The sequence below is a fragment of the Capsicum annuum genome, chromosome 1 (genome assembly GCF_002878395.1).
Source record: "Capsicum annuum cultivar UCD-10X-F1 chromosome 1, UCD10Xv1.1, whole genome shotgun sequence".
NCBI classification, from domain to species: domain Eukaryota; kingdom Viridiplantae; phylum Streptophyta; class Magnoliopsida; order Solanales; family Solanaceae; genus Capsicum; species Capsicum annuum.
This window is the reverse complement of record NC_061111.1, coordinates 5809107-5829353: the sequence shown is the minus strand read 5'-3', so window position 1 is coordinate 5829353 and position 20247 is coordinate 5809107. Positions and strand designations below refer to the sequence as shown.

Genomic DNA, 20247 nt, shown 5'->3' with positions numbered 1-20247 from the left:
GTTAATTGGTCAAAATATTAATAATTTTATACTTTTCTTAGTATTGTTTCCCATATCAATGTCACAATGTACTCGTTTAATGTACTCGTTTAAGAGTTTTAGTGAGGGGTGTAGTCCTTTAAGAGTTAGGTTAATTGGTCAAAATATTAATAATTTTATATTTTTCTTAGTATTGTTTCCCATATCAATGTCACAATGTACTCGTTTAAGAGTTTTAGTGAGGGGTGTAGTCCTTTAAGAGTTAGGTTAATTGGTCAAAATATTAATAATTTTATATTTTTCTTAGTATTGTTTCTCATATCAATGTCACAATGTACTCGTTTAAGAGTTTTAGTGAGGGGTGTAGTCCTTTAAGAGTTAGGTTAATTGGTCAAAATATTAATAATTTTTTATTTTTTTAGTATTGTTAATTGGTCAAAATATTAATAATTTTATATTTTTTTAGTATTGTTTCTTTATCGTTTGATTTATTGTTTCATGATTTGCTTCTGGACGCTCTCGATTTCGAAAATCGAGCCCAACAGAAAGGGGGAGTACTTATTATTTTATCACAACGTAAATATCCATTCATTAATTCATTAATTCAATTAAAAATAATCGGCAAATGTATAATATGTGTATGATGGTGTATAATAGTTGGAAGTTGTTCAACAGGAGGAGCAGAGTGGCCTTTATGCTTTCTAATAATCTTTTAGTAATAAAAGATCTAGTTGTTTTAAACTTGGATCTTATTAATTAAAAAAATTAATCACACCTTTAGTGGTGTGATTTTTCTGGCATTGTAGAGTGTTTCTGTTTTTCCTATATATGTTGAAGAAGTGATAATTTCCTTATTTTTCTTTCTTAGAAGAACTAAGTTGTCCATCCTTTGGTTAAATTAAAAATAACTGGCATATGTAAAATTTATGTGTGGGTACACGACCAATTAATGTATAGTTTAAGATTGTATATAATAAATTTGACACACTCATCTGTTAAGATTTTTGATGTAATAGTTTTTTTTTTTTTTTTTTGGAGAATCTGGACACTCATCTGTTAATATTTTTGAAAAGTTCGAGCCCCTCTTATATGTATATTTTTGAAAAGTTCGAGCCCCCCTCTTATATGTTGCAATATGTGCGATGCTTTTATCTTTAAAGATCAAGTGGATGAGAATTCGATTCGATTCTTATCAATTTTAAAGGTAGATTTGCATCACACATACTTGAAAATGACACAGATTTTAGGAAAGATTTTTGTGAAAACTTTCAAAATTTGCTGTCTCCAAACGAAGACATAGACTTTCCACAAATGTTGAGGGTGGACAAAAACTACAATTTTTATATACACAAAAATACATATATAAATGTATTAAATCCAATAAAATTATCATTAGAATTTTGGAATGGTAGAGAAAATAAATTTTACCCCTATTCTATTTTTGTGGAGATAGAAAAATTATTTCCGAAGAAAGCTTCACCTCAAGTACAAGTATAAAAAGGAAAATGACAGTGAAGAAGACATAACAACTAAGAAATAAATAGTAACAAATGGTTGAGAATACAAAATTTTACCCACATAAATTGCAACCATTGAAGCTCGTCATTTGCACAAAGATTAGTAAGGTCAGATATATATATATATACTCTTTGCTATCTTTCTTACATAAAGAATATAAGATCCACTGCAAATATAGTATAGCGATTTACAATACAAACATATATCCACCATACATCAAAAAACAAGAGTCACACACTACACTATACACGTAAAAGTATAAACGTCAAAGTAATAACAACATATGAACAATATGTAGGAGTTTTCGTCTATGTAAATATCAAAGACAAGAGTTAATAAAATCAGAAATCTCCACAGTTAATTATCACAGCTCCATCTTGATGTACGCAAACAGCTTAAATAACGACACCAATGGCAATGCTCATTTGCCTTCACTCCTCTGAATAGCATCACCAATCCCACTGTGAATCTGTCGAATTTTTAGACGAAGAAAAAAAAAAAAAATTATTGGCTCGGAATATACACGTATAAATAGTTTATGCATTGACGATGTACAAAAGATACATTTGGATTACAAGAAGTAACACTCTACAATGTACGTCTTGAATGGCAACATGGAATAAGCGAGCTATAATCGGTTAAACACACACTCTTTAAACTGAACTGTCCGTGTATATAACTTAAATCCTTCCAAGTCGTATGCAAGATCCCAACTAGTTCATATTTATGCATTTATATATATCGAGTCAACACCCATAGCTGCAAAGGAGTAGTGGAGAACTCTAAATCCGCCTCTGTATGCACACCGTAGTGTGCTCAACATTTGATAATTTACCAACCTTTCTCTGACGATTTTATACGAGTGAAAGAATTAATAGGAAGACGGCTAGCCTATAGTACAGACACTACTTTAAGATGAATCAAGGATTGGGTGTAGCAGTGAAAGAGATTACCCAACAATCAACAAAATTGCTGCAATCAGCAGGAGAACGTATTGGTAAGCTTTGTACTTGGACTTGAGGCGGCCTTCAGCCGGAAGATGTCGCCTTTCGAGCCAACCAAATTGAGGACGTAGTAGCAGGACAAAGCCAAGAAGAAAACCGCTCATGAAACCTCCAATGTGGGCGTAGTTATCAACGCGAGGAAGAAGACCAACAGCTAAGTTAATCGCGATGATGATAATAAGAGTGAAAAGAGCTGCAGCCTGTACGAATGAGGATAATTAGTACCGGAATTAAGTACTTACAACTTGTTAGTAAATGAAACGACTAACCTCCTCAACAAGGGAATGAACGTTCATAAAAAATAAAAATAAAAAATAACAGTCGAACAGCAGAGTTTATACCTTATTGGTATATATACTCCAGTTAGTAAGCAGCTCCGATAACATTGCTCCAAGAAGTCCAAATAGAGCACCAGAAGCTCCAACGGAGATGCTTCCCTGAATGAAAAGGCAAGAAAGAACACTCCCACCAATTCCTGACAAAAGGTAGATAATCCCTACACGAACTGCATGTAACGTTAGAGAAGAAAAAAATGAATTAGGACACTCGTCAGCTCAAGGTGATGAAATTAGAAGGCGGGGTTTGATTTCAGAAAGAAATGAATGAAATTATTGATGTTAAATAGATTGCGAATAACTACTAGTACTTCAATATCAGCACATGACCTGCAACGATAACTGAAGCGTAGACGCTAGACACAGAGCACAATCTAAAGGAAAGTAGAATGGTTTGCTTAGGCATCAAAAAAGCATCTGTGCATAGTAGTTATCCAAAAGAACATGAATAAAGATTAAGGGCACCGGAGGGAAGGTCAATGCACAAACAGAAACAAAATATGACTTTGTGATAGATTACACTGCTGGAGTATAACCAATTTTTCCGGTCCTCTAATTGAAGATTGTGGTAAACTAAATCACAATGAGAAGCTGAGAACTGTACCAAATCCGAACTGCTGCTCAAGGCGAATCCCAATGAAAACCAAACTCAACATGTTGGCAAGCAGATGAACAACACCAGCATGTAACCAGATACACGTGAAAAGCCTCCAGCCCTGATGCCCGTGCACTACTTTCTCCCATTGCAGAGCTCCCAATTTTTGCAGACTGCACAAGTACAGGGAAGAATCAATATATATTTATGCATCTTCGTGATGCCTTCTATGAAATCCGTTATCTTATCAAGGAAAAGGGAAGAATCAATGTATAGTAGTTTATTTATCTGTCTACCATTTCTTCTATCGGTTTCTGTTTCATTTTATTTTATCTTTCCCATATGAGTGACATCAAAGTGTGGCATAGCAGTAAGTATGTTTACAACAGCTCACTCACCCATTGAACTCCAAAAGACTTGATACCCAATGGAACGAATGTAAGGAATAAATATTGCATCACCACCGCTATCCCAAGGATCTACTTATCTCCAAAATACCCAGAAAAGAAAAGAGCTATCCAATTCCCTCAATGAACACAAACACTCTTAAGGTGGGCGTAGTGCATTCTCCATTACAGGTTATTGCTAATTTTCTTCCAGAAGTACTTCCCTAAATATACCTAACTTTGAAAAATTTTGCTGAGTGGGACTAATAGATATTCCTCCATCTTACTGACAGTTCCATCTCCAAATGCAATTCCTCTCTCGCAATGGAAAAAGGTTTGGTTTAGAGGTGTAGGGAAAGAGAGAAGTGTTTCGTAATTTAGAAGCAAGCAAATTTTGTACTATTTCAATTGTTTGATGTTTCGGAAGAAGTACCCATTACCCAAATGCAAATCCCATTTCAATGTGGTGATTTGAAATCCATATAAAAACCTGTTTACCCTGACATGACAAATTACAAGTGCGCATATCAGACAAACCTAAACCTATGTGTTATTCAAAATAGTTTTTTTCTTTTGTCATATATATGGATGCCTCACTTTTGTTGAAGATGTTACAGCAATATACAGCTTACAGCCCGTTCTTGTGATACTATAGCGTTTATTGCCATCATTTCAAATTGAGCTTTTGACTACATCTGTTACCTAATACCTTCGGCATATCTTGCCTGGCTTTTCCCATATAATGTGGATTCACTATGTCAAAAGAAATCCACATTAATCGAAGCAAACTTTTCAAAAACTTACCGCCAAAATATGCATCTTGACATGATTGAACAAGCAGTAGCATTAAGAGGTTAAAAGGCAATCAAATTATTGTTGATCAAGCAACAACATCGTTGCAAGTAATCCTAGATTAATACTGAAAGGCTTCAAATAAACTTAATTAGCAGCTAGGAAGCAAATTTAGATGTCAAAAAGCATGCTTGAGGCAAGAGTTTAAAACATTAGCAGAATCGAGAAGCAATTCAGCTGGCAAATGCACTCTTCAAACCATGCTTGGCGTCCTATGACCCCCAATTTTAAAACCTTATAATAATATCAGATGAATGAAGGGGCCAAGAGAAATATCAGAAACTCTCATCTGATGGGCGAATTACTGTAGGAGTTATGGTTTGTCACTTTACATAAGTTCATGTAACAGATTTCACACCCTGTAAATCAAATGGGTTATGATATAATTACAAATCCTGATATCTTCCTCTGCTAACAAAGTAATTGAATCACGAATCAGGCACAAATTAATCTAAGATAGTTAGCGTTTTACTAAAAACCAAAAATATTTCCTTTTATGATCAATCAACTTAAAAGCCGCTCTAGCCCACAAAGGTATATCCTTTTATCGGAACAGCCTATCCACCTCACAAAGGTAGTGGTAAGGTCTGCATACATCTTACCCTCCCCAGACCCCATTGTCGGATTACACCGGGTATGTTGTTTCCGTAACTTAAAAGAAAGAGAAAAATTCAATCTTTCTCCTTTTCTTGAGAGGATTAACTGACTTATAAAACCACAGAAATCAAGAATCCATTAAACCACACTAGACCTACATCAATTAAACAAGAACCTTTATCCTCCAAAAGATAAAACTATATACTATAAGATAACACAATTGTGACCACACTAGACCTACATTAAATAAGCAAGAACCTTCATCATCCATGAGCTAAAATGCATACTATATAACACAATTATTACGACACTGAACCCACATCAAGTAAAAAAGAACCTTCAACCTCCATAAGCTAAAATTGTATACTAGATAGATAACACATTTACCAGACTAGACCTACTCAAATAAACAAGATCCTTCAACCTCCATAGGTTAAAACTGTATGCAAGATAACACAACTATTACCACACTAGACCTACATCAAACAAGAAAGAACCTTCATCCTTAATAAGTTAAATTGTACAAGATAACACAATTATTTCCACACTACACCTGAAAAACAAGAACCCTCATCAACAGTCATCCACCATAAGTTAAAATTACCTACAAGATAGCACAAGTACTACTACTCTAGACCTACATAAAAAAAGCAACAACCATCATCCTCCATAAGTCAAAATTGTATACTACAAGATAACAAAATTATTACCACACTAGACCTACATCAAAAAAGAAGAGCCTTCATCCTCCATAAGTTAAAATTACATACGAGATAACACAATTATTACCACACAAGACCTATATCAAAAAGGCAAGAACCTTCATCCTCCATAATTTAAAACTGTATAGCACAAGATTCCACAATGAAGTTAAAATTGTATACTACAAGATTCCACAATGAAGTTAAAATTGTATGCTACAAGATTCTACAATTAAATCAGGCATACCAATAAACACATTCAATACAAAAGCACCGGGTATGCTGTTGTTGTAACTTAACAGCAAGAAAAAAGCTCAATCTTTTCCTTTTCTTGAGATTATTATCTTACCCAAATGCAGAAATCAAGAGTCCATGTTATAACACTAGAACTACATCAAGTAAGCAAGAACCTTCATCCACGACAAGTCAAAATTGTATACTACAAGATAACACAAGTATTACCAAACTACTCCTACATCAAAAAAGCAAGAACATTCATCCTCCATAAGTCAAAATTGTATGCTACAATATAACAAAATTATTACCACATTAGATCAACATCAAAAAAGCAAGAGCCTTCATCCTCCATAAGTTAAAATTACATACGAGATAACACTAGACCTACATCAAGAAAGCAAGAACCTTCATCCTCCATAAGTTAAAATTGTATACCACAAGATTCCACAATAAAGTTAAAATTATATAATGCAAGATTCAACAATTGAGTTAAAATTGTATACAACAAGATTCCACAATTAAATCAGGCATACCAATAAACACATTCAATACAAAAGCACTGGGTATGTTGTTGTTGTAACTTAAAAGCAAGAGAAAAGTTCAATCGTTTCCTTTTCTTGAGATTATTATCTTACAAAAATGCAGAAATCAAGAGTCCATATTATAACACTAGAACAACATCAAGTAGGCAAGAACCTTCATCCTCCACAAATCAAAATTGTATACTACTAGATAACATAAGTATTACCTAGTTACACCTACATCAAAAAAGCAAGAACATTCATCCTCCATAAGTTAAAATTGTATACTAGATAACACAATTACTACCACACTAGACCTACATTAAAAAAAAACAACCTTCATTCTCCATAAGTTGAAATTGCATGCTAGATAACACAATTATTACCACACTAGACCTACATCAAATAAACAAGAACCTTCATCCTCCATAAGTTAAAATTGTATACTACAAGATTCCACAATCAAGTTAAAATTCTATAATACAAGATTCAACAATTGAGTTAAAATTGTAGACTACAAGACTCCACAATTGAGTTAAAATTGTATAATAGTACAAGATTCCACAATTGAGTTAAAATTGTATACTACAAGATTCCACAATTAAATCAAACAGACCAACAAACACCTTCAATACAAAAAGCACAAACATCAAAATCCACAAAAAGACAACAATCATTACAAAAATCAGCTCAATAAAAAGGTTTTAAAGAAAAACACTTACGTGGAAGAAGAGGGTCCAAAAAGTGGATTATCTTGAAGGGGTTCAAAAGAAAGCCTTCCAAGAAACCTAGCAACACACTGGCGTCTACCTCTACCAAACTCATTGATATGACTTGGACAATTGTTAACAAACATGATAACAATGAACACAGCTACATTAGCTACAACAATCATAGGAACAAGCCAAGAAGTCCACTGAGTTTCAGACTTCTCCATATAGTAAGCTGATGTAGGTGGTGGTGCTGGTGGGTAAGTCCCATTTCTTGATTTTGTTCCATTTCCCCTCTCTAGATCTCTGTTATTCATCATTCTTGATTTCTCCTACAACAAAAAAAGGAAATTGAATCTTGGAACTGTAATTACAATTCTCTCTCTCTCTCTCTCTGTGGGTGTGTGTGTGTGTGTGTGAATGGGGGTTCTTGATTTCTTCTAAAAATAAAAAATTGAATCTTGGAAGTGTATTTATATTTGTGGGTGAGGGGTGGGTGGGAGGGGGTTGGGGGGAGGAGAGAAGTAGCTTGGAAGTAGAGATGAAGAAGGCTTAAGAACTGAATTTTCAAGAATTGGGGAAGAATAAAAACTGAAAAAAAGGAGTAAAGTTGCATCAAAACTGGCTCGAACATTATAATTATAAAAAATAAAAAATTGGAGTTAAAGGAAAAGTTGATCCGATTACCACACTTATGATAAAAAAGGGAATGTGAAAGTTTGTTCAAGACACTACAATTATATAAACTGAAAAAAGACAATCGAGCTACTTAAAAGCTGATTCAAATATCACGATGTAATTATAAAAAGCAAAGCTGAAAAAAAAAAAAGAGTCGAATTACGTGAAAAATTGACTCGAATACTATAATTATAAAATGAAAAAATTGAAAAAAGATAGGATTTTTAGGAGTTTTGGACAGCTGGGAAGTATCTTTCAGACAGGAAGACGCGCTGAGCACTTTTTTTTATATAAGGATTTGTTTGGTTCGTTGTGTTATTTTAAGTTTGGTAGAACAAGGATAGACTTACGTGGATTATTAATTATTATTATTATTATTGGATATGGATATATACCCCAAAAAGTTTAATGATTTGATAAATTTCTCCTTTTCACCTTTTTCCTTTACAACAACCAGAAAAAAAAAAAGGCAGGTGCATTTTAAGAAGTCATTTGTTCATAAAATTTGATTGTAATTTGGAGATTTATTATTAAAAAAAAGTTAAAATTGTGCTTAAACATGAATCTTATTTAGAAAAAATAATTATTCAAGTTTGAAAAATGCATCTAAGAAAAATTAATTGAAAAATTAATAATCGAATAATATTTTGAAAAAAATTATGAAAAAAATTGAGAAATTTTTTTTATGTCCAAGTGGTTCATTGGGAAAAAATTTGTCTTATTTTTTATCTTTTCGAGTTTAAAAACTCTTATAATAACAATAATAGATTAGTCGATCTGATTCTGCGCGTGGAAATAGAAATGTTCTCACACTTTATTGAACGAAACGAGTTCCTTTTAGAATAATCCTTTAAAGAAATAATAAGAAAATTTTACCTTCTAAGCAAACATTGATAGATATTATATTCAAAAACATGACCATAGTCTAATGTGCATAGATACACATCAGATCACTTGTACTATCAATAGCCACCGTCTTGAACCTACAGAGAAAAGAAATAAAATGCAGTAAAGAAAATTTTAATTTCTTCTCATAACTATAATGTTTTTTCTAACTGAAAAGAATTCATAACTGATAAATGTACATGACAGATAAATTAATTTTGTTATTCAACCTCTTACACCTCCGATTTCAGTTGCTTGATTAGGTAAAAGAAAGGATTGGAGGAATAAGATGTTGAATGGCAAAATCAATTTGTCTCTGTCATGTGTACTTATCGGATACAATTTTTTTTCAAATAGAAAAAAGGTTATAGCTACGAGAAAAAGCTAAACATTTTTTTGGTACATTCTATTTTTTTGTTTTCTCTGAATCTAAAACGTAACTAGTTGGTAATACAGGAGATCTGATGTCCATCTATGCATGTCAGATTATGGTTGTGTTTGTTGAATTTGCTCAATTTCAGAGGAACGAAAATGAGAAGGGGAGAGAACACAGCGGCGGAGCTGAAAGAGGCACGAGCGAGAAGATATAGGATATATTTTCTATAAAACCCTTAGCTATATTATATACTCCTTCTGTTTCAATTTGTTTGATTTTTTTTTTTTTTTGTCCATTTTAAAAGGAATATCTCTTTTTCTTCTTTTTTATATCAACATTTCACATGTCAAGTTTAAAACCTCAAGATTATAAGATTCAAAAGTCTTATTTACTTTCTTAAACCCCGTGTCAAGTCAAAATAGGTCAGCTATGTACAGGGTTCATAGAATTGTCGGGATCATAAGGGTCTGTATTATACTTTTATTAGCACTTTCATGTAAATAACAATTTTATATATGAAGTACCAATATGAGTTGTGGTGTGATGATTGAGATTCCTTCATCACTAACCAAAGAACTCGGGTTCGAGCACCCATGACTAAAAAAATCTTGTTGAAAATGTCGTCTTGAGAAATGGGCTATGCAATGCGCAAATCATATTTTAGTCGAACACTCAACCCCTAGAATGGGCTCAACAATACGTGAATTTGAATTTAGCTAAACGACGCCCCAAAAAATAAATTTCACTATGCATAAATTCGAATTTAATCGAATCTCAATACATGTACTGGACACCGAATGAGAAATCAAAACTAAAAACACAATTCATATAATTGTCAAACTTATGAATTAATCTATCAATTTTCACATTTTTAGAGTAGGACTTCAGACCCGATTATCGCTCTTCTTTTAAAAAAAATTGTATTATGCAATTAGTGGAAATCCCTTTCTCATGACATTTCACTAAAAACACAATTCATATAATTGTCAAACTTATGAATTAATCTCTCAATTTTCACATTGTCACAAAAAAAAAATTGTATTGTGCAATTAGTGGAAATCCCTTTCTCATCATGACATAGTATCACTTTATATATGTAAACACAACCACATGTTTTAAAGTTAGGAAAAATGTGAAGACAAAGATAATAACTAAATAAGTATTCATATTCCAACAATTTGAATTTTGAAGATTGGTAAGGCTTTTTGATGGCTAAGTTCTACCTAATATAGTTGATACTTTGTTTTCTTCACCACATATGTCATGTCATTACATATTATTATTATTTTCTTTCTGAATTTGAACATATTTAATTCTAAGTTCTAACTTCTAATTATAATAAGAATGAACAATGATTCTCCATATTTTCAGTTCAAACATTTTCTCCTTTAATATATATGATGACTTAAATGATTACGTAACTTCACTAGATGCCTAGATATGTAATTAATTTCTATAGTTGTTATATAGTGGTTTTTTTTTTTTTTTTTTTTTTTTGCATTCTGAGAAAGTGAAATTTACTTTTAGAATAAAGTAAGTAATGAGAGATACTAAACTAACACGTTATAATGAGAATGAATAGTAATTCGTTATCATTTTTCCTTTTTTTGTACTTTGATGGCTACTTGGAAAAAAAAAAATCTCTTTGAAATTCTTGTTAAGTGTTGATAAAGATTCTTTTAAAAGAATATTTTCTCCAACCATTAAAGAAAAGTCTGGTTAAGAGAAAAAAAGAAACTATGATAGGATAGAAAAAATGTTTTAATAAATTAAAATATTCTCTAAGAAAATAAATAAATATGATTTTTGAATCTGTATACACGTTGTATTTGTATGTATGCAGAATTCTTTAGACTGAAGCAAATTTAATTGAGAATTGAGATCAGCATTATCTTTTTCGTATTAAACTATAAATTTCCAAAAATGGAAAAAGGGTAGCTATGGTTGATTACTTGTTGAACTACTAGCTTTCAATACAATTGGAAGAAAAAATCAAATAAGAGAAAGTAAAATGGCATATTAATTTTCTCTATACATGCAATTTGGTAGTTTAATATATGCATTTATTTGCTGTTGTTTTCAGTTTTGTCTTCTCAATCTAGTCTTTACAAATAAAATGTTACAAATTGATATGCTAACAATTTTATATTTACTAACATGAAACTTTCAAAGACCAAATATAATAACTGTCTAACTTCACATCAATCACCTACTACCTGTTATTTTTTATTTTATTTTTTAAAAAACAAAGTAGTTGTATCCAAGAATCAGAAATTAAAAGGGTGAGAATTAGGTAATCAAGAATGGTAACATCATGAATTTTGTTAGCAACAAATTTCAATTATTTAAACAGAAAGCAAGTGAAGTCAAGGAGATAACATAATTTGATATTTAGAACATGTTTGGATTAGTTTATTTTAAATTTTTTTAATCTAAAAAATATCTTTTAAATTCTTTTATATATTCTGATAAAAAATTTAAAAATATTTTTAAGATACCAAAGCTAAAAGTTAAAAATCCTAACTCCTAACTTATGATTTCAAACTTATAAATCAAAAGCTATAAGTCATTCCAAACACACACTTATTTTTCTTATAAGCCAAAAATAGCTTAGTCAATGAGAGAAATGTGTAACACGATGTACGACAAATGTAAAACCATTTGACTATTAATTAATCATTATAAGTTTATGAATATATTATGAAAAGCATTGTAAAAGGAATTATTGTCATGATTGGTACTACCACGGGGAGCACACGTACTAGACACGAAGCACCGCAACAAAGGCAATTGATATAATACATGATACAAAAATAATTAATGTACCTACTACCTACCTTTTAATCTTCTCGATTTAAATATCTTCATGACAAGACTTTGAAAATGTGATATGCGTCTAACTCACACATCACATGTCGCCTCTTACCACTATACTAAAGCCCTGCGAGCGAATCTCATTGAGGATGTTGAAACTACTGCACACAATTTATTTTTTAAAATATGGTTCTTCTCCAACATGTTCATTCCTCGAGATAAAAGGCTGCCTTTAAACATTTGTAGAATTGAAATGCATAATGGTTCAGCAATCATTTTCCACATTGCAGTTCAACAGGCTAACACTTGGTACAAAATGACGCAGCTATTTGCAAGAAAAGCTAGGAGTACGCGATAAAAAATGGAAGACCATTGAGGACTCATCGCAGTTAGACCATGAACTGCAATGCCTGTCTCATCACGCAGCCTTAGCTGTCTCTCGAACCAATGATAGTTTAGCCAGCAGACCACACATCTGGAGATATGAACCGACCCCATCGCAGATCCTCATGTGGGCAAAACCAGTTTCCTGTCATCACGGCAGAAAAGAATAAATTGTGCTAAACAAAAGATTGCTTATAAAGAGGAAAGTTTTTACAACTAGAATAGGCAAACCTTCAAGAACTCCAGCTTTACATATTCTGCCATATCATAGTTCTTTATAATTCGGAAAAGGGTCGTGATAATGTCAGTGGGGGAATAGCCCAGGTCATACAGTGCCTTTAAACCGGCACATGCATCATCAAATTTCCCTTCAAGTACATTCCGCACCATATTCTTCACATGCAGCGGATGAGGTTGGTCACAAACCTAGCATTCAGCAAGAGAGAACGGAATCATCAGCGGGAATCTGTCAAAAGATGAATTAGTATATTAACGACAGAGATACGTGAGACTTATAACCTTGAAAACATTTTCTTGGTTGACAAAACCAAATCCACTGTGTGTTGCTTGTAAGTTATTTAAGCCCTGTCTCATATCTCCATCAGCGGTAAATATAATAGCTTCAAGACCTTCGGGTACATATGCAACCTGCAAGAGGTAGCATCTCCATAGATCATAATCTCTTCCCTCCCTCCCACCAATATGTTTCCGCAAACAATTTGGTAAAAGCACAGATGATCGCATATTAAAGTGATTGGATGAAACTTTCCCAACGCCTTGTGAGGCTGAAGGGATATAGAAAAGTTGAGCTCATAATCTTGGTTAGACATTTTTTTAAGACGGAACATAAATACCAGGACACTCCTCAACCAAACTAATTAGCAAACAGAGACATGAAATTTTGCACAAGAACTGGGATGTTCATTGTGCTGCAACAGATTGCCTCACCCATTGTGCAAACAAAGTTGTTGAATAAACACAAGAATCAAAAGAAACCACTTAGAAGCAGCACAAGGAACGCTAGACAAAAATAAGAAACAGCATGGGTGTCGAGGATTAAGATTTTTGCTAGTACCTTTTCTGCCGCAACTACAGCCATAAGGCGTCCAAGGATCTCTTGGTCGGATAATCTAGCAAACCGGACCAGGGCACATCTGCTTTGAATAGGCTCGATAATCTTAGAAGAAGTGTTACAGGCAAGGGCAAAGCGAGTGGAGTTCGAATATATTTCCATTGTCCTCCTCAGTGCTTGCTGAGCTCCAGATGTCATGCTAAAAATTCACTCAACACATCAAAATTACCATACCCAAAGATGAAAAGTAAAATGATTGAGCTCACAGTAGAAAATGCAGGTCAACACCAGAGACAAATTGTCTACTACCACTGAGAATCGATCAAATTGAGATAGATGGTGCAAAAGAGAGAGAACAGTGAAGAGTTTATATAACTTCAACCCCTGGGCACAAAAATGATGTCTAAAGTTTACAGTACAACATTTCTAACCTGTCAGCCTCGTCCAAAATAATTATTTTGTGGCGCCCGGGGGGAAGAGTAACTTTCTTCTGAGCAAACATCTTGATTTTGTTTCTGACAACATCTATGCCTCTGCACAAGAACATTGACGATTCTAAGCATTTTATAGAAGTGAGAAATAACCATGTGACAAAACGAGTTTTAAAATCTAATCAAGTGCTTAACATACCTATCATCTGACGCATTTAGCTCCAAGACAGCCTCCTTATAGTTTGGTCCCAAAAGCTCATGAGCAAGAGCCAATATACTAGTGGTTTTGCCAGTACCCGGAGGACCCTGCAGAAAGTTTTATATGGACTTGAAAATAAATCCAGCATGAAGAAATTATACGCAAAATCTTTTAGGGACGTAATTTTTCTTCTTTCACGGATTGGACTGGATATATACATGAAAAGTAACATTTGTTTGACATGATTTTGAAGAAATTTCCAGCAAAAGACATCCTGTAAAGTCTTGTCCACTTTTATGTTTATCCTAATTTACTTCACGAACCAACTTTTGAATTAAGCTCCACTTCTGCTATGAGCAAACTGCTTTTGCCAATTCAATGCGACACCAAATCTTGAATTAAGCTCCACTGCTGCCATGAGCAAACTGTTTTTGCCAATTCAATGTAACACCAAATGGACAAACATTTGGTGGCTGAAAGTCCTAAATTAGATTTGCATAGGAAAACTAGCAATAACTACTTTGTTCTTACACATTCTAACAATCAACACACTGAGACTAACCAATCAATATTACTCAAGGATCCAATTCATGATTCATCAATAACAAGATTGTATTTGAAACTGAAAGTCTATTGTATTGTATTTGAAACTGGAAGTCTATTGTAAGATTGTCCCACGAAATAGAGCATGCACAAGAGGTAATAGAATCCACATCCAATATCTGGCATAAACTCACACATAAAGTGCATACTTCTTTGCAAATATACATGTCAATGCAACTGTAAAAGTTCAGCTATTAAGCAAACACTGAGATTTACACAAGAAAAGGAATCACGAATGGTTCATATTCAGGACTTATTGACCATAAGAGAATAAAGCTGATATTGTAGTAGCAGAACTACAATCTAGCAAAAGTATGACATGTTGTATCGAGCTTTTGAGCCCCGCAGGAGATTCCATGGCCATTTCTGAAACACTCATCTTTCCCGGACAATTTTCGATAGCATGAGCTTCTAGAGAAAACTCATCCCCCACCAGGCCCCTTGCTTCCTCCCTGACAGTGCCTTAAAACTTTTTCCAAAGCCTTTGTTCTTCTTTTGAATATCCCCATAAGACCATAACCATTTCATGATTAGACTTTGATTATGGAGGACATATTCATAAATTATTAGCCCTCAAACCCATAAAATAAAGTTTTATAACATCCAATGAAGCTAAGTTAAAACTTCTCTTCACATTACATAATCTTGATATATTAATAGCTTCTGACACATTTCAAGCTTGTGAATAACCCTGCAAAGCATTTTTTAGCGATGTGTTTCTCTTTTACTTTTTTTGACAATCCAAATCTAGAACCCATTATAAAAGAGATTCATTACTTTCCTACTCTCTGCAGTAAACCACAAACCTCACAATAGTTTCTTCCTTAACCATACATGGAACAAAAAGTTAGTTTTTTCCTGTTCACTTCATATAAATTTAGACCTAGTAATAGCGTCTAACATAGTTCAAGCTTGAGTTTCTTCCTGGTCACTTCACATAAATCTAGATCTAGACATAGTAATAGCATCTAACATAGTTAAAGCTTGTGAGGAACACCGCACGAAAGTTCTTATCACTTCTTATCATTTTCTTTTTCTGGCCGGCCAAATCAATAAACCTTACAAGCTGGGTCTATCACGGTACTAATCTCAATACTAAACCACAAAACCCAGAAAATAAAGTTTGTTATTACCCATTATTGAGCAAAAAGATAGTCTTTTATTGTAACAGACATACTTAACAATGCTATATCTGCAAAAGACCTCAACCCCATGAGGCCATGTTGTATGGAGCGGAGTGTTGGCCAGTGAAGAACTCCCACATCCAAAAGATGAGGGTGGCAGAAATGCGGATGTTGCGCTGGATGTGTGGGCTGACTAGAGGGGATAGAGTTCGGAATGAGAACATCCGGGAGAAGGTTGGTGTGACACCAGTGGAGTGCAAGATGCGGGAAGCCCGATTGAGATGGTTCGGACACGTGAAGAGGAGGGGCATGGATGCCCCGGTCCGTAGGTGTGAGAGGCTAGCGTTGGATGGGTTTAAGCGGGGTAGGGGTAGGCCGAAGAAGTACTGGGGTGAGGTGATTAGGCGAGACATGGAGCAGTTACAGCTCACCGAGGACATGACCCTAGATAGGAAGGTCTGGAGGACGCGAATCAGGGCAGAGGACTAGGGCCAGCCTGAGTCGCTAGTGTAGGGAACTACTTGGTGGGGGTTTATGCATGTTAGGAGCCCGTGTCCCATGTTTTATTATGGATCTGTGTGTTTTTCCTTTGTTTTAGATTACTTATGGGTGCCGTATTTATGTTATGTAATCTTGTAACCTTGTGCTGTGCTTTACTATGTGTTTGTGTGGTACCGCGTGTCTTGAGCCGGGGGTCTATCGGAAACAGCCTTTCTACTTCTTCAGAGGTAGAGGTATGGACTGCGTACATCCTACCCCCCAGACCCCACCAGGTGGGAATACACTGGGTTTGTTGTTGTTGTTGTTGTCATAAATGGGGCAAAATAAGAACTCAGCAGCAAATTGAACATAAAGTTAGTCTCTTTTGTAATAGAAATACTTAACAATGCTATAATCTGCAAAACACCTCAACCCCGGAAGCTAAAATATCTTATTGTTCATAAATTAAGAAAGAAGATAGCCTTTTTTGTAACAAGAATACTTAACAATGCTATATACTCAGCCCCACAAGGTAAAATTTCTCATAATCCACAAAATTCAGCAAAAAGTTAGTCTTTTTTCTGTAACAGAACTACTTAACAATGCTATAATCTGCAAACACGTCAACCCCATAAGCTAAAGTTTCTTATTTTTAACAAATTAGGCAACAAAAAAATGTCTTTTTTCTGTAACAAAACTACTTAATAATGCTATAATCTGCAAAACACCTCAACCCCATAAGCTAAACTTTCTTATTTTTCACAAATTAGGCAACCAAAAAATGGGAAAAAAAAACTTTTTTCTGTAACAGAACTACTTAACACTGCTATAATCTGCAAAACACCTCAACCCCATAAGCTAAACTTTCTTACTTTCACAAATTAGGCAACAAAAAAAATTTTAAAATGCCATTTTTATTGACAGAACTACTTAACAATGCTTTAATCTGCAAAACACATCAACCTCATAAGCTAAAAATTCTTATTTTCCACAAATTAGGCAACAAAAAAATGACTTTTTTCTATAACAGAACTACTTAACCATGCTATAATCTGTAAAATACCTCAACACAATAGGCTAAATTTCTTACTTTTCACAAATTAGACAACAAAAAATGGAAAAAAAAGAGAACTACTTAAAAATGCTATAATCTGCAAAACACCTCAACCCCATAAGCTAAAATTTCTTATTTTCACAAATTAAGCAACAAAAAAGATGTAAGAAAATCAGTAGCAAAAATGGTAAAAATTGCTTACGGCTAAAATAAGATTGGGCATATTTCCATCACGAGCAATAACTTGTAGCCTAGCGACAGCATCCTCGTTGCCAACGATGTCGGATACTTTGTTCGGTCGGAACTTCTCAACCCAAGGGATTTCTGGACCAGTTGATGATGAAGAAGAAGAAGAAGCCATTTCTCAATTCCGAGAAAAAAAAAAAATCTCTAAAACCCTTGTACTGCAACTTCAATTTGGAGGGAAATAGGCTAAATAGTTAAAAAAGGAAAATGACAAAAATGGTACCTCATGTTTGATGTAGATATAAAATAGTCCCTAATGTTTATTTTGAACATTATTTTTATGTTTTTTTTAATGACAGAAAGGCCCTCAATTTCCGTTTTGTTGTTTATTTTTATATTTATTTTATTAAGTTAGTTGGTATAAACAGCATACACTTTATCCTCCAAGATCCCACTCTGTGGGAATACTCTATGTATGTTATTGTAGTGTATATTTTAAACAGTTTTGATTTTTCAAATTTGTTAATGGATCCATCTGGCCATAAATATTCGAAGTCGGTTTGGGAAAAAAAATGGCAAAAAGTGATTTGGTCATAGAATTTGTCGTTACTTGGCAAATATATCAAACTAGGCTACTTGACCGCGCTTCACGCAGTCATAAAAGTTTTACTCAGGCTACGATTATTTTAATTGAAATATTATGATATTTTATCTCTTAAAATTTATTTGATTATATCATATTTTAAATTTATAATATATAATAGAAAAAGAATTTTATGGCATGTTTGACCTTTCTTTAAAAATATTTATTTTAAAAAGTATTTTTTTAAAAAGAATTTTGATGAGAACCAGTTTGTGTATAACCAATAAATTTAAACAAAAACTTTTTCGCTAGCAATTTGCATTTGACAAAGCTTTTAAAATGACTTTCAAGTGTATTTTCTCAAACATATTTTAAAAAAAATAAAAAAATGTAGACAAACTATTTTTTTGGCTTATGAAAAAATATTTCTGCTACTTCTGATAAACACCTATTTTCTCTGAAAATTTTGACTTAATACCTCAATTTTTTAAAATAAGCAATTTTAAAAAAACTCTTTTGAATAAAAATAAAATTGGCTAATGAGCTAGCAATAAAAATTTAATTTCTTTAATAATATATAATACTTGTGCATTTAATTCTTATTTATAATTTATTTTTGGCAAGCTTTTCTATTAAATGTTAAATAAAGAAAGAAATAGTAAAATGTCTTGAGCCAGGAGTCTATCGAAAATAGTCTCTCTACTCCCTCGGAGTAGTGGTATGAACTGCGTATATTTTATCCTAACTAGACCCCACTACGTAGAAATATACTGAGTTTGTTGTTGTTGTTGCAGAAAGAGAAAAATAGTAAAAAAGAAGAAAAATAGTCACTTTGAAAGCTCATAGCCAACCCTCTATATAGAACAAAACTAATGAAAGGATCATTTTAAAATAATATTCATTTTTGCTAAATTTATTTTCAAATCTTTTTCTTGTCTTTTCCTTTATTATTGCAAGCCTTTATTGATTACTTCACATACTGTGACTATATTTTTTTCTTATTTTTAAAAAACTAATTGTCAAAAGACATTTTTCTTTTAATTAGTATCATAAATTAATGTAAAATCCCACAAAATCATAATTTTTCTTTTCTAAAACAACATTCTAATAATGTTCTCTTAATAAATTGAAAGTGTTTTTAATAAAAAATGAAAGAGATAGAAGAAGCTAAATTTTCTTGATAAATAACGTAACATAAGAAAAATTGATTATTTCTTGGTATATAATATGAAATTTTACTTTCAATACTAATACATAATCATTAAGATATTTCTATTAATTCTTATTTACGATCATATTTGTTTGCACATTAATTTTGGGATGTAAAATTCAAAAAATGATCATTCAACGTAAAAAAATATAATAAAGATATATAGTACTTTTTTAAACTCTGTCCATCTTAAATTATCCACTATATTAAAATAGATATTTAATAATATGTTGTCTAGTTTAAAAAATTAATAGATAATTTATTCATTTGTACTTATTTTATCCTTAATATTAAATATCACTCATTATCTAATACATTTTTCAAAACATTAAATTTAACACATTGAGTGATATAGTAAAAATCAATATTGTTTTTTTTAGAATATATTTTAAGTTAATGATGGACAAATATTGTTGAACGGAGAGAATAATAGTAAGAGATAAATAACCAATAGGAGCGCTAATTGGCTTTCAAGTTTCAAGGCCATAGGAAGCGTTTGTGTTTCTTTCATAATGCTATATTAATAGTTGCTGCCATTAATGAGTATTAATCAACCGTTGCTTCAATTTTTAGAATGATATCTAGGTTAATGAGGAAAACTTCATAAAAGGAGAAAAGAAATAAATAATAAATTTTTAATAATTATGTTTTAATTAATTATGGACATTACACCTATAAAGGTGTAATTGTAGAATTCTTTTAATACAAGGATGGTAGATTTTATTTAATTTAA

General features: G+C 32.7%; 2 protein-coding genes across 2 annotated transcripts; both read right to left on the bottom strand.

Moving 5' to 3' along the window:
* Positions 1–1584: 1584 nt before the first annotated feature.
* LOC107865798 (RHOMBOID-like protein 2) lies at positions 1585–8394 on the bottom strand. Its single transcript, XM_016711989.2, has 5 exons — positions 7448–8394; positions 3441–3604; positions 2843–3006; positions 2451–2701; positions 1585–1966 (listed from the first exon to the last, which is right to left on the bottom strand). Exons 1-5 carry the CDS (start codon positions 7753–7755, stop codon positions 1855–1857), a joined length of 999 nt encoding a protein of 332 aa, XP_016567475.1. The 5' UTR covers positions 7756–8394; the 3' UTR covers positions 1585–1854.
* Positions 8395–12331: 3937 nt separating this feature from the next.
* LOC107865808 (replication factor C subunit 2) lies at positions 12332–18013 on the bottom strand. The gene is made up of 7 exons (XM_016712000.2): positions 17738–18013; positions 14275–14381; positions 14076–14177; positions 13648–13843; positions 13092–13220; positions 12804–12998; positions 12332–12717 (listed from the first exon to the last, which is right to left on the bottom strand). The coding sequence occupies exons 1-7, from the start codon at positions 17894–17896 to the stop codon at positions 12607–12609; spliced, it is 999 nt and encodes a 332-aa protein (XP_016567486.1). The 5' UTR covers positions 17897–18013; the 3' UTR covers positions 12332–12606.
* Between the last annotated feature and the right edge of the window lie 2234 nt (positions 18014–20247).